We start from the raw sequence: 15,073 nt of genomic DNA on the forward strand, positions 1-15,073 counted from the left end.
ATGGGGGGGCAGGAGGGAGGGAGGGCAAGGAAGGGAGAGAGAGAGAAACAAAGAAAGCAAACAGATGAGGGAGGGGGAGGAAGGCAGGGAGAAAGGAAGGAAGGGAAAAAGAGAGAAAGGCAAAAAGAAAGAGGTGAGAAAAAAGTAAATAGATGGGGGGAAGAGGGGAAAAGAGAGACAGAGATGGAAAGAAAACAAATAAATGGCGAGGGAGGGAGAGGTGGAAAGAAAGCATCTTAACTTTAAATGTGTTCTCCAACCCCACCCCACCCATGCTTCCATGCCAGCCAGCTTGGCTTGGAGAAGGGATTTAAAGAGACAAATGCCTTCTCAAAGCTGGCAGGCAGGGCCACGGGGCAGGGACTTGGAAAATGCCTTTAACTTTAAATGTGTTGTCAAAGCCCCTCCCCTCTGCTTCTGCACCAGCTTGTCTTGGAGAAGGGATTTAAAGAGACAAATGCCTTCTCCAAGCCAGCCGGTGGAGGGGAGGCTTTGAGAACGCATTTAAAGTTGAAGTTGCCTTCTTTCTCTGTTTCCCCACCACCACCTCAAGTCTACCCAGGGAGGAGGGGAACACTGGCTGGGGAAGGGAAGACCAATCCGGGAGGCATGCTTCCCCTTCCCCCAGTGGCCCTGCCGGGAGCCACACACAATATGTGTGAAAGAGCCGCATTCGTCTCCTGAGCTGCAGTCTGGCCATCCCTGCAATATAACAGAAATGTAAAGGGCCACACTTGCTCTACTCTCCATATAAGAATCCCACCAGTCTTCACAATCCCAAAATACTTGTCTAACTTCGCTGCTCCCAGATACAGCTGAGCAATTACGCTCACAAGATTAAATGTGGTACCGTCTGCAGTCTCTGCAAGACTGAGTGCATTACCGTCTACAGTTAGGTAAACCGCTTTCGATCGATAATGCAGTTGTGGCTTAGGGACCATAGAAACTCTGAAGCATGTTCTGTTTAAATGTCTGTAGTATAAGGAGGCTAGAGAGAAATGGATCAGACCACTTATGTGCCAGCCAAAGGAGCTTCCCCTAGATATTTTAGTGAATGAATTTGTAATAGATTCTAGGCCAGCAAATATTATTTTCTTAGATAAATTCCTTGCCATTAGAGTTCAAGCAGCCTGTGACAAGTAGACATCTTCTCTAATATGGTACAGCGGATCCTCTCTGGCTTGAATTCTTCCCTTTATTCCTGGTTGGTTGGTACTACTCAGAGCCCTGAGTACCTGTAGGTCAGAGGAGCAGAGCAAGAAAGAAAAGAATGAAAGGGAATGGAAACTGGAAACCTAAATAAACAGCAAAGAAAATACCAAATCCAGCCAGTTTCCCGGTTTATTTACCACACATAGCAATAACTTTTTTAAAAAGTTGATCAGCAAACCCTCTGCCAGGAAAGTCATGCTGTGCGATCAGCCCTTTTCCAAAGAGGAGTAAAAAATAGTTGTGATTCTGGATGAAGGAGGCCATGGGCGTTCACGGCACCTCATCCTCCTTGACCGGCGTCAGGACAGCAGGCGGGGTCCCCTGGGCTGTGTTCTGAAAAATCACTACAGTCTGCAAGAAAGAAGAGAGGCTCCACTCAACACAACAAATGAGGCCAGGTTTATAGCCACACAGCTCTTCAGACCTTGCTATTGTACTATCTAGATCAACCAAACATACAAATGCAACCTTGAAAAGTATAAACAAAATCTGTTTTTTCCCCAAAAAAATATTTATAGTATTATAAGATTACTTTATAACTTAAGTGCAAATAAAGTACAAAATGTATAATAACATAAAGAGACATACAATTACAGGTGGGACATAAACCCTGCTGAAATACAATCTTAAAGGGACCGAGCCATATTCTTTATGCTGTAAAGACAAAGAAAACAATTCATTTTAACAGCCAAAGTCCCTCGTAGCATGAAGACATCAAGGTTGTTACACGTGATAGGCCTGTTTCGAATCAATATCTTTATCAAGTTAAGTCTTCACAAGGCTTGTGGGACTTCCACCAGTTTCCAAAAATTCACAAGCGCATGGTGGCTTGAGATAGCCATCACTGGGACACTGGCCACCATGCACTTGTGAAGTTTTGGAAACTGGTGGAAGTCCCACAAGCCTTGTGAAGACTTAACAACTTGATAAAGATAACAATTCGAAAGAGGCCTGTCGTGTGTAACAACCTTGGAGTCTTCATGCTATGAGGGACTTATCGTTGGCTGTTAAAGTGAACGGTTTTCTCTGTCCTTACAGCACAAAGAATACGGCTCGATCCCTTTAGGATTGTATTTCAGCAGGGCTATAGTCCTGCTTGTAATTGTATATCTCTTTATGTTATCACACATTTTGTACTGCATTTGCCCTTTACTTTATAACTTATAAAACTATAAATATTTTTGCAAAAAAGAGATTTGGGTTTACACTTTTCAAGGTTGCTTTTGTATGTTTGGTTGGTCTCATTACTGGCAACCTTCTCCCAACTTCCATCACGCTATCTAGAACAGGGGTCCCCAACGAGGCGCCCTTCTCCACCAACACCTTTCTTGGCACCCATCAAGTGGTTTAGAAAGTGGGCAGGGTCAGGTGGGGCTCTTGCCCAGCTGGGCTTCTGATTGGCTACTGGAGATCTGATTGGCTGCACAGACTCCAAAAAAAGCAGTTGCCACCACAGCACAAGGACCTTCACTGGGCAAATGAAGAAAGATTCAAATTCCATGCCCCAGATACCAAACTTGGTGGATCTGCATGACAACATGCCCAGATGATGGATCAGAACTACTCACTTAGAAGAAGAGATTGGATTTATACCCCACCCTTCACTGCCCAAAGGTGTCTCAGAGCAGCTTACAAACTCCTTTCCCTTCTCCTCCCCACAAGAGACACCCTGTGAGGTGGGTGGGGCTGAGAAAACTCTTGACAGAAACTGCTCTTTTTCAAGGACAGCTCTTATCAGAACTATGGCTTGCCCAAGGTCATCCAGCCGGGTGCAAGTGGAGGAGTGGGGAATCAAACCCGATTCTCCCAGATTAGAGTCCGTGCACTTAATCACTACACCAAACTGGCACTTAGAGAGGAAATGAATGGGTGTGAACTGGCTATGCTGCTGAGGCTGACATTGGAAGGTCAAGATATCTGGCTATTTGCCTGCTTTGCTCCACACGGGGTCAATGGGTGGAGGCATACTGGATCCAGATCCCACCTTCGCGTAGAATATTATTTTGATCACCATGTCCCCTGTGACAGAACAATCTCCCTTCCCAGATACCCATTCCTGTTTTCATCACATTAATTTGACTTCCCCGTCCAGGCAACTACCGTTTCACTGTAGGTACTCCGACACAAACTGGCACATCCAAAGGAAGCAGTGACAATGGCGATGAGGAACTCCAGGGCTGTAAACAACACGAGAACGGTAGACACGTAGTGTAACTGAACCTGCCAGGGAAGCACAATGAACTCTTCATTGCATGCTATGTATACAAACACCACTGTCACGATAAGTGTTCCCTCTAAGCTGAGTTAGTGTGAGCTAGCTCAGTTTTTTAGCCTCCAGCACACACCTTTTTGTCTTCGCTCAGGAAGGATGGCTCCAGAGCAAACTAATGTATGCAGCAGCCAAATCGCTTGCTCACAACTTTAATGCCAGTGGCTCACAAAGTAGAATTTTTGCTCAAAAGACTCCACAGCTTAGAGGGAGCATTGGTCACAATACATGGGGTAGGGTCCACTGCATGATATGGATGCTGCACCCAGTCCCAACTGGGAAGAGCCCCATTCTTAAGAGCTCTGGTGAAGCACGGCAGGTCCCACAGGCAGTCTTAGGCACTATGCCCCTAGCCCACCTTCATTACTTTTGTTCCATAAAGGTAAAGGTTTCCCTTGCTCAAAGCCAGTCAAATCTGACTCTAGGTGCTCATCTCCTTTTCCAAGCCGAAGAGCCAGCACTGTCCGAAGTCGTTTCCTTAGTCATGTGGCTGGCATGACTAGATGCCGAGGCACACAGAACGCTGTTACCTTCCCACCAAAGCGGTACCTATTTATCTACTTGCAATTTCTTGCTTTTGAACTGCTAGGTTGGCAGGAGCTGGGGCCAGAGATGGGAGCTCACTCTGTCACACGGCACTCGGGTCTTGAACTGTCAAACTACCGACCTTTAAATCTGCAGCTCAGCATCTTAACCGTTGAGCCACCGCAGTCACCATACAGATGCCCAAAAGCTCAACTGGATGTTAAACACATGAAGCTGTTTTATACTGAATCAGACTATCTGACCATCAAGGTCAGTGTTGTCAACTCAGACTGGCAGCGGCTTTCCACATCCCCTACTGCCAAATCTTTTAACTGGAGATGCCGGGGATTGAACCTGGGACCTTCTGCAGGCCAAGCAGATGCTCCACCACTGAGCCACAGCCCCTCCCTACAGAGAGGGAGAAAAAGTTATCTCTGGTCAATTTTCTATCTCCCCCCCCCCCCCACCAAAAAAAAAAAAAATTTTCTACACCCTTTATACTGTATCCAAATTATGACTTTTGTTTTCCCAGAGATCTCGGCACTTTTTAAAAACAGGGTCTCAGATCATTCGCATCACCTCCTGCCCGGTGGTTTGTCACTGTGGATGCCGGGGACTGAACTTGGGACTTCCTGCGTGCCCAGCAGATGCTCAACCACTGAGCCACAGTTCCGTAGCTCATGGTGGGAATGATGGGATCATAAAGAGCTTTCTGCCTTTAGAGGCAAAATTCAAAAAGCAGTGAGATGCTCCTGTTCTGCCTCCCTTCTTCAGACAAGGTAGACTCACGCTAAGGACCCTGGTGGATTCCTGGCACATTATAGGCGTGTTGCTGTCGTAAGATCCATCACACGGAGAGAGGTGGCTCGTGAAGATTAGTGAAATGGTGACTATCGCAATCGCAACGCCAGCTGCCATGGCGCTCACAACATTCATTCCCAGCATGCCTTTCACCTGTGGGGAGAAAGCACGCCATGAATTCAAAAAGGTCCCACTTCCTTCCATGGGATCCCTGATCGCTTCAGCCTCCACAGACGGGAGCCCCACTTCAGCCTCTCTCCGCTTGACTGTCCTTGCCCTTTCTGGCATGAACAAGGCAGACTTGGGACCCATGGCTGGCCATCTCAGAAGCAGACATACTGGAAAAGCAGAGGAAGGAACCAATCCCGAGCTCCGGATCAAAGGAGAGCAGGATCAGTGCAAAAAACTCCACATTCAGGGGCTTCAAGGAGGGTATCTAAGGCTTGCAACCAGTGTTCCCTCTCAGCTGAGTTAGTGTGAGCTAGCTCACAGTTTTTTAGCCCCCGGCTCACACATTTTTTGCCTTAGCTCAGGAAGGACGGCTCCAGAGCAAACCAATTTATGCAGCAGCCAAATCACTTGCTCACAACTTTAATGCCACTAGCTCACAAAGTAGAATTTTTGCTCACATGACTCCACAGCTTAGAGGGAACATTGCTTGCAACCTCCTTCTTCCTCACAAGAACATGGTGTTGTGTTGTTGTTTAAAAAAAGAAGAATTTCTATGCAACATAACCAAAACATCATTGTAAGTAAAGTGTGCCGTTGAGTTGCAACTGACATATAGCAGCCCCGTGAGGTTCCAACTCACAGGGTTTTCAGGGCACGTGAAGACCCAAGGCCATAACACTGCCAGTCTTTATTGATGGTCTCCCATCCAAGCAATGACTCTGCTTGGCTTCCAGGGTCTGAGGAGATTGGGCTAGTGTGGCCTAATAGGGCTGCTACTGGCATTCCTATGCAGAAGCAAAAATTTCCTAAAGATCTCAGTCAGTTTTGTTACTGAATGCATAATCTGTTTTATTTTCCATTGATTTTGATGGGATGAAGATTTCAAAGGGTAACTTTGGGGAGGGGGTATTTTTCATCCAATTTAGATGAGATTTTCCATGGATGTACCTCTCACCCTGAGGATGCAATTTCAGGCAGATAGTAGAAAAGGTATCAGTGTTATAGGCAGTGAAAATTATATCACATTTCTGGCTCTAACACCTTTGCTTTTCGTTGAAATGAAACTTGAAGAATTCGCACCCTTTTCACAAAGATTCATTGCTGCCAAATTTAAGGGAAAGGAGTCTCTGTTTTAGAAGCCAAATAAGTATCAGAAATAAAGATCTGTTTTGATAGCTATGATTGCTCCTGATTCTTTTTCGATGCATACCATAAATAAAACATGTTTTATATGTTGTCAAACGTTTTCAGGGCCGGAGTTTCCAGGCTGCATGGCCATGGTCTCACCTTGACACAGAGAGTACTCCATCTTTCTGTAGTATACCTCTGAGGTTGCCAGTCACAGCAGCTGGTAAAACATCAGTTCCTACAGTGCCAAGACTATGGCCATACAGCCCAGAAAATCCACAACTAGAAAAAATGTTTTATTTTTATTACCAATACAATGCTACCCATTTATGTTTGTTGACTCTTTGCTTTATCTGAGAATATAAATGCTTCTCTATGTAATTATGGATGGCTTCAAAAGGGAATTAGATAAGCATATGGAGCAGAGGTCCATCAGTGGCTATTAGCCACAAGGTATAGATAGGAACTCTGGGGCAAGTGATGCTCTGTCTTCTTGGTGCTTGGGGGAGCAACAGTGGGAGGGCTCCTCCTGGCCCCACTGCTGGACCTCCTGGTGGCACCTGGTATTTTTGGCCACTGTGTGAGTGTTGGACTGGATGGGCCTTTGGCCTGATCCAACATTGGCGTCTCTTATGTTCTTATATTCTTAAGAGCCAGTTTGGTGTAGCGGTTAGGAGCGCGGACTCTAATCTGGGAGAACTGGGTTTGATTCCCCACTCCTCGACATGTAGCTGCTGGTATGACCTTGGGTCAGTCATAAGTTCTTTCAGAGCTGTTCTCTCAAGGGCAGAGAGAGCTCTCTCAACCCCACCTACTCACAGGGTGTCTGTTGTGGGGAGGGAGAAAGGGATTGTAAGCTGCTCTGAGACACCGTCTGGTGGTGAAGGGCGGGTATAAATCCAGTCTCTTCTCCTTAACTAGACAAACTGTGTTCTAGATGTTACAGTGTCCATTTTTATTTTTAGATTCACAACACTTTCTTTTATAACACTGAAACATTCTTAGAGATATTCCTGCAGTCTTGCAAGCTCCATTAGCTGAAAGCTACGGTCTCTTAAAATTTCAACTACACTGAAGGAAAGCAGAGACATTACTCCTGCTGATGTATTTCCTCTTGGAACCAATGGAAAGAAAAATGGATTAGATTTGTTCCTTTTGTTTGTTTGTTTGAAACATTAACACCCAGCATTCAAGAGAGACTCAGATCAGGAACGCTGAAATGTGTCTCATACCACAGTATCCCAGAACTGGGCTCTTGTATTTGTGTGCCAGTTCATTATGGTTGATCCCATCATTCAAGTCCTAAATTGGTTAGTTACCAGTGGTAATCTCAGGTTTCTTGGCAACGACCACAGACAGAGATCCGGAAATGATGTACTGTGGAAAAGAGAAAAAGAGCTCAGAAGAAATAGAAAGGTATGAGCTTCTTGTATCCCTGCCTCTGTTCCTCCCGCCCACTAGATCGGAGGAATCTAGGACTGGAAATCATTTGGTCATGTGGCAGAGGACCCAGGGTCCAAACGTGGAGCTGCATCCAGTCCTGGAATTCCAAACATTCATCAAACCACGGTCGTTTATCTAAATTATGGGGCACAGAAGATCTCATGATGAACCCCAGGACCTGACTGAAAAAAATGACAGCATGCATTTCTGGAAGTTCTACCTTGAGTTCTGAAAAGTGATTATCTACTGCAGGGTTCTGTAGGCCAGAACCAGACCATGCAGGGCTCTTATGTGCCCCGCGAGCAGTGGTCTGGGACCGGCGTATTTTCGCTCGTCTCTCCCCATATATGCCCCGGAGAGCCTTGCGCTCCACTAAACAACACATACTGATAGTCTCTGGCCCAAAGGACATCCACTTAGCCTCAACCAGGGCCAGGGCCTTTTTTTGCCCTGGCCCCCACCTGGTGGAACACACTCCCAATTGAGATCAGGGCCCTGTGGGACTAGCTCCAATTTGACAAGGCCTGTAAAGCAGAGCTGTTCCGCCAGGCCTTTGGTTGAGGTGGAGGAAGTTTCTTACCATCTCGGCCTCCCCTGCCCATAGTAGGCCTACAGATGCCTACTATCCTACTAACACCCAACAAGAAGTGTATTAGGCTGCTCTAGACTGGTTCTATTTTCTGCTGCCACTCTGTTTTTATTTAATTGATGATTCTTAATTGCATATTCATTGTTTTATTTCTGTTGTGAGCTGCCCTGAACCCATCCTGGGATAGGGCAGGGTATAAGTGCAATAAATAAATAAATAAATAAAGGCTGCTCGGGGTGGGGAACGGGTGGAGCTACTCCGATGGTGGCTTCAACACAGCGGAACAACCTCGTCTGCAGCAGTCAGGCAGCGTGGGAGCGTCTGCCCAGTGCTACACCGCTGGCTCTTCGGTCCCCCCATGTGGGTTTTCCTCTGCACCCCCCTCCCAGCCCAGGGGGCCTTGCAGTGAGGGTACACCAACTCAGAGCTTACCAGCTGCTGTCTTTATATACAGTTTCTATCTTCAGTACCTAGCATTACGTTTTATGGCACACATGGCCCGGCCCGACGTAGTGACATTTATGTCAGATCCGGCCTTCATAACAAATGAATTCGACACCTCTGATCTATTGTGTCATAAAACATCACCCCACCCCAATCCCTCTGTTAATTGCAATCATATATATATATATATATGTATGTATGTATGTATGTATGTATGCATGCATGTGAGGTCAATGGAAAAAACTGTCCAGTTCTAAGGGCAGAGTATGGAGATTGCCCCCCCCCCAAAAAAAGAAAAACTTCTGTCCACTCTCCTAGGATATCTTGAGATGCCCTTGAGCTGGGGGAATTTCGAGATTATTGCAAGTGAAGAAAACCCACCCAATACTGTATTCAGTCCAGAATTCCGTTCTATGGGAAATGAAGCTCTCATATCTTTAAGGAAAGCTTCTAGTTCCTTTGTACGTGACAATGTGTGGTAAAATCTCATCAGTGAGCCATTACACCAGTACTTCTTCTTCTTCTTCTTCTTCTTCTTCTTCTTCTTCTTCTTCTTCTTCGCTTTAAACAGCCGTTGGGCTGAACTTAAGATGGCTGGATTTTCCAAAGAGTGACACTTGAGGGGGCTAAAGCCTTGAGGTCTGCCTTCTTCCAAACCTGATGTGGAAAAATTACCAGGATTCCAGTCCAATATGGGGTTGCGAGATGTGCTTCACCATACTCGAATTTGTTAATCTGTTCTGTCATGGTGATCACCAGCCCAAAAGCTATTTCCATGATGCCGATGCCGATCTGTGTGATCTGCCGAGACAGAGTCAAATGGCACATTAGCATTATCTTACATTCTATAGCCAAATCAAGACAAGGGCCACCATTTTCTCTCATACATACATACACATACACAGACCTTTATTGGCATATGTCAGGTTAAGAAAGAAACAGATAAAGAGGTAACAAGGAGATATAAGTCAACTGTATGCAACTATGCATTGTGCAATCGATCCTTAATTACCAAACTTAGAAATAAGGCTACCTTTTCAGTTATTTCTCTCATGGAAGGTGAAGGACAGGAATCCTTTCTGAGGCATGCCCAAGGCTCGACAGTAATACACAGACTGGAAAGCCAATCGTTTCCAGGCTGCGGGAAGAAAGGTGGTTCCTGTGGGGGGGGCGGGGTCCAAATCTGCAAATGGAGCATCTTTCTAGGCATTTTGATCCTGCTTTTCCTCCAAGGAGATCAGGGAAGCAAAGATGGTCTCTCCCATCCACCACCATTTTGGCTTCACAAACAACCTTGTCCGGTGGTTAGGCTGTGATGGTGGGACTGGCCCAAAGTCACCCAGTGATGGGGGATGCAGACCAGGGTCAACTAGGCCCTGCTCTGACGTTCTAACCACCTTTGCTGTGGTTAGAACGTCCCACACAGTCATTTCTGTTAAAAGGCCAGCAATGAGTAGAGACTTCTAAACCCAATGGCACTGATGGTTAGAAGGTACATTTGAGTCGTCAATACAAGAACCAAACAGAGGTGATTTGTCATTGCCTGTCTCTGTGTAGCTACCCTGGACTTCCTTGGTGGTCTCCCATCTACCTAATAACCAGGGCTGACCCCGCTTAGAATCTGAGATACAAGGAGATTGAGCTAGCCCGAGCCATCTGGACCAGGGTAATATGATAGGTTGGCCCAACAAGGTCATCTCACTATTTGAAACACAGAAAGCTGCTCACAGTTTTGTTGGCTGAATGTAACTGAGAAGGTAACATCTGTAGCAGAGACAAGGACTTCAGCTCAGCCCCACGGCTCTGCTCTTCCTTGAGGGGTAGGGCCACGGCTCAGTGGGAGAGCATCTCAGGGTGTCCAGGCTTTAGGTCTCAAAAAATGATGAAAACAACCGTGATATAGTATTATGAAAATATATTTAGACTGCTGTTTTGCAGTGCGTAGTGTTTCTTCAACAAGAAACACTACTCACTGCAAAACAGCAGTCTAAATATATTTTCATAATACTACATCATGGTTGTTTTCATCATTGTCTGCATCCTTCCCATGATCTCTCTGTTGTTTCTACAGCCTTTAGGTGGTGGCTAGAGACGTCCTGGGACAAGATGCAGCCAAATGGAACATCTGGTTGGCACAGCATTTGGAACACCACTTGGAGAGATCACCGAGGCCTTCTGGAGTCTCAGGTTCAAACCTTCACTTGACCATGATCCTGGGACAGGGCTTTTTTTAAAAAAAGAGGTGCCGGGACTCTCAATAGGGAAATAAAGTTTTCAGTCTGTATACTGAAAACTCATGACCTTGTAAACATTTTAAAAGAATTTTGTCCAAGAGGTGCCAGAACTCCGTTCCAGTGCATTCCCCCAGAAAAAAAGCCCCGCCCTGGGCCAATTTTTCCCCCTCAGCCTAACTTATGAAAATAAAAGTGAAGATCCATAGACAAAATGCTGAGCTGTGGGAGGAAGGGGGAGATTAAACAGTTACGTGATTCAATGTAATTTCATTTATGTAAGTGTCAGAGATAGGTACAGAACTCGTGCTGGGATGCAACATGCAACTTTCTCAGGTAGCAGGTAATTCTGCTCTGTGTTTACATCAGGGTAATTAAATGACCCGCTTACACCTGAAGCAATGCAGGCTGATGGGAAAGAGGCAGGAACAGAGACATTAGTCATACAGAGACATAACAGGCACTTCCTGAGTGAGGGAAGGAGCCTGAGTTAAGTAGTTCTCTCTTGTGGCATGCTAGGGCTTTCCCCATGGTCCTTACTTACCCCCAGGGCCATTGGTTCACCCCTGTACAAAGTCTTCAGTGGCCGTGGCACAGAAGGCTGTATTGTGCTGTTTGAGATGGGCTCCAGTGTCGCTGGGCTTTTTAGGTCCATAGCAGCTGGTGAGAAAGTTATGATGGGAATTAGGGTCTGGAACAGATGCCTGGATTCAGAAGAGGTGGAGGAGAGGAAGAAATGGAAGGGAGAGAAAGAGAAATGAGAGCAAATATTTTCAAGTTGGATCCACTTCTTGTTTTGGAGTCACAGCTCTAGGAGAGGGACCCGGGTGGCCTGGGGTCACTGGGCTATCAGGCAGGTGAGAAGGCAGTCTGGCAGCCACAGAGAGGACATATTTTTGTTAACTGATCTGGACTAAACAGCATCTGCTCGGCACAGTTATGAGTTCCGTCTGGAATTCTCGTTGCATCCCTAAGCATGCCTTCCTCCCAGCAGCCCCTTTTTCCACTCTGTGCGTAATACCAGAAAGTTAAGAGCTGATACAGTGCAAGAGACACCCTGACACACCCTGGCATTTCGCGTTAATCAGTGGGTGGACCGATTGGTCCCACAGGCAGAATCCTTCATTCGGTAAGGATATGCTGGAACATTGTTGGGTATTACAAGATAAAAACACTCAGTATATATTGGGTTAAATGTCTGTTTTGTTGTTACAGGAAATCACATGCTTTTGTGTAAGCCAATGTTAGTTTAGGTCCCCCAGCCACCACCCTCTGCCCCAGCCCGGGAAAATTCTTACTGTTCCAGGAGTTTGATTGGAAGCAAAGTGTCAAAGTGTCTTTGCATTTTATGGCTCCTCTTCCTCTCTTTGTTTGCTGTTCTGAAGAAGCGTGTGAGAGTAGCCATTGCACCTCTTCTAGTCTCGTCTTTTGTAGAGTGAAGATGTAGGGATTAGCTCTGTTGTTATTTTCCTCCCAGTTACCTTTCCCTATGCTAGAAATGTAGTAAAAACTTTTATATTTTAAACACACGTGGACTCTGAGTCTGATTATTGTACTCTGGCATCGCTAAGCTGTTTTTCTCTGCTGAATCGCAACTTTTCATAAAGAAACTCCAACAAACATCAAGGTTTCCCAACTCCAGACGGGGAAATTCCTGGAGGCTTGGGGGTGGAGCCTGGGGAGGGTGTGGTTTGGGGAGGGGGCCTCCATGGAGTGTAAGGCCGTAGATTCTCCTCTCCATTTTCTCCAGAGGAACTGATCTCTGTAGTCTGGAGATCAGTGGTAATTCCAGGGGAACTCCAGGCCCCTGCTGGAGATTGGTAACCCTTGATAAAGCCCTTCTTTTTTTCTCTCTCTTTCTTCATTTTCCTGGTTGTGGTGGCCACCTCCTCTGCGAGGTGCATTTGTTCACTGCCCATTCTCCCAACAGCTTTACCCCCCATCTCCCAAACACTCTGTGCTGGTCAGTGAAGCCCAGGGGTTCTGGATGATGATGCGAGAAGAAGGGCTCAGACTTTCTCTGGGTGGAGGAACAGAGAGTCTTGGCTGCACAAATAATGTTGCTTCAGGGGCCTGAGGAGAACCGGTCTGTGTCGTCAACGGCACAGTTGTCTCCTTCCGCTTTCTGAGAAACCCAGACGGCACCTGCTTCCTCGCAGGGTGGATCCTCTCTTGCGCCACCAAAACACCTCCCAGCTTGAACCAGTTTTGAGCAACAGGCAGAAATTGGGCATGTGAAGCAGAGAGAGGCTTTTGCACCCTGTGCGTAGCCCCTTCATGCCCCCCGTGTCATAGGGTTGCCAACCGCCAGGTGTGACCTGGAGTTCTCCCAGAATTACAACTGATCTCCAAACAATAGAAATCAGTCCCCATGGAGGTAATGGCGGCCTGGGCAGCTCCCTCTAAACTGTGGAGTCCTGTGAGCAAAAATTCTACTTTGAAAGCTACTGGCATTACAGTGGTGTGCGAGCGATTTGGCTACAGCATAAATTAGTTTGCTCTGGAGCAATGTTCCCTCTAAGCTGAGTTAGTGTGAGCTAGCTCACACTAACTCAGCTTAGAGGGAACACTGCTCTAGAGCCATCCTTCCTGAGCTAAGACAAAAATGTGTGAGCTGCAAGCTAAAAAACTGTGAGCTAGCTCACACTAACTCAGCTTAGAGGGAACACTGCTCTAGAGCCATCCTTCCTGAGCTAAGACAAAAATGTGTGAGCTGCAAGCTAAAAAACTGTGAGCTAGCTCACACTAACTCAGCTTAGAGGGAACACTGCTCTAGAGCCATCCTTCCTGAGCTAAGACAAAAATGTGTGAGCTGCAAGCTAAAAAACTGTGAGCTAGCTCACACTAACTCAGCTTAGAGGGAACACTGCTCTAGAGCCATCCTTCCTGAGCTAAGACAAAAATGTGTGAGCTGCAAGCTAAAAAACTGTGAGCTAGCTCACACTAACTCAGCTTAGAGGGAACACTGCTCTAGAGCCATCCTTCCTGAGCTAAGACAAAAATGTGTGAGCTGCAAGCTAAAAAACTGTGAGCTAGCTCACACTAACTCAGCTTAGAGGGAACACTGCTCTAGAGCCATCCTTCCTGAGCTAAGACAAAAATGTGTGAGCTGCAAGCTAAAAAACTGTGAGCTAGCTCACACTAACTCAGCTTAGAGGGAACACTGCTCTAGAGCCATCCTTCCTGAGCTAAGACAAAAATGTGTGAGCTGCAAGCTAAAAAACTGTGAGCTAGCTCACACTAACTCAGCTTAGAGGGAACACTGCTCTAGAGCCATCCTTCCTGAGCTAAGACAAAAATGTGTGAGCTGCAAGCTAAAAAACTGTGAGCTAGCTCACACTAACTCAGCTTAGAGGGAACACTGCTCTAGAGCCATCCTTCCTGAGCTAAGACAAAAATGTGTGAGCTGCAAGCTAAAAAACTGTGAGCTAGCTCACACTAACTCAGCTTAGAGGGAACACTGCTCTAGAGCCATCCTTCCTGAGCTAAGACAAAAATGTGTGAGCTGCAAGCTAAAAAACTGTGAGCTAGCTCACACTAACTCAGCTTAGAGGGAACACGGCTGGCAACTTTACTGTCCAGCTCCCTCGTGTCTCCGCATTTTGCCCTTCCGGGGCTCCGCCCCCAGATCTCCAACCCAACCCAGAGTTGGTGACCTGTGGTGGGCCGGGGGAGGAGTGGCCTAGAGCGACCACGGGTTCGATTCCTCTGATGTTTTTATTAATGGCCAAATCACCCCAGGCTCGGAAGCTCTCTCGGGCCCGGCTGCATAAACCGCGCCGCAGCCCCCCCTCCCGTCTCCAGACTCACCGAACTCCGCAGGCCCCGCAGGAGCAGATCCGGAGCGAAAATCCTCGACCTCCTTAAAAGGTGGTTCTGATCCTGCGGAAGATCCCGGCTGGGCGAGCGGCACCCTCCGCGCGGGGACCAGACACGGGCTCTCTCGTCGAGCTCTCTCGCAGAAACGGGGCGGGGGCGCAGTTTCCCAACCCGGGCGCTCCAGGGCTCAGTCCTCGCCGGGCCTCTGGGCGTCGCTCCAGTCCGGACGCCCCACAGCACCCAAACTGGACTTGGCTGGAGGGGGAGATCTCGGCCAAAGGCCCGGGGGGGGGGGGGGGGGGGACGGGAGGGGGGGGGGCCCCCCCCGGGGCGCCGCTCAACGCAGAAGCGAAGTTGGAGAAAACTCCGTCCGTGCGCTCCGCAGGCAGAAACAAGGCAACCAAAGGCGCAGAAGGCGGCGGCGGCCCGGGCGGGCAACGA

General features: G+C 47.3%; 1 protein-coding gene across 1 annotated transcript; it reads right to left on the minus strand.

Moving 5' to 3' along the window:
* Positions 1-611: 611 nt before the first annotated feature.
* On the minus strand, positions 612-14,865 carry LOC107109590 (membrane-spanning 4-domains subfamily A member 15-like). The gene is made up of 6 exons (XM_015410255.1): positions 14,624-14,865; positions 11,358-11,473; positions 9,258-9,383; positions 4,796-4,960; positions 3,313-3,432; positions 612-1,563 (listed from the first exon to the last, which is right to left on the minus strand). The coding sequence occupies exons 2-6, from the start codon at positions 11,466-11,468 to the stop codon at positions 1,483-1,485; spliced, it is 603 nt and encodes a 200-aa protein (XP_015265741.1). The 5' UTR covers positions 11,469-11,473; positions 14,624-14,865; the 3' UTR covers positions 612-1,482.
* Between the last annotated feature and the right edge of the window lie 208 nt (positions 14,866-15,073).

Source organism: Gekko japonicus, unplaced genomic scaffold, assembly GCF_001447785.1.
Source record: "Gekko japonicus isolate JY-2015 unplaced genomic scaffold, Gekko_japonicus_V1.1 scaffold1267, whole genome shotgun sequence".
Lineage (NCBI taxonomy): Eukaryota > Metazoa > Chordata > Lepidosauria > Squamata > Gekkonidae > Gekko > Gekko japonicus.

Coding starts and splice junctions, on each gene's coding strand:
- LOC107109590 (XM_015410255.1), bottom strand. CDS start 11,468: ATGGACCTAAAAAGCCCAGCGACACTGGAGCCCATCTCAAACAGCACA. Junction 9,384..11,357: donor GTGAACCAATGGCCCTGGGG/GTAAGTAAGGAC, acceptor CTGTCTCGGCAG/ATCACACAGATCGGCATCGG. Junction 4,961..9,257: donor CATATTGGACTGGAATCCTG/GTAATTTTTCCA, acceptor TTCTCCCCACAG/GTGAAAGGCATGCTGGGAAT.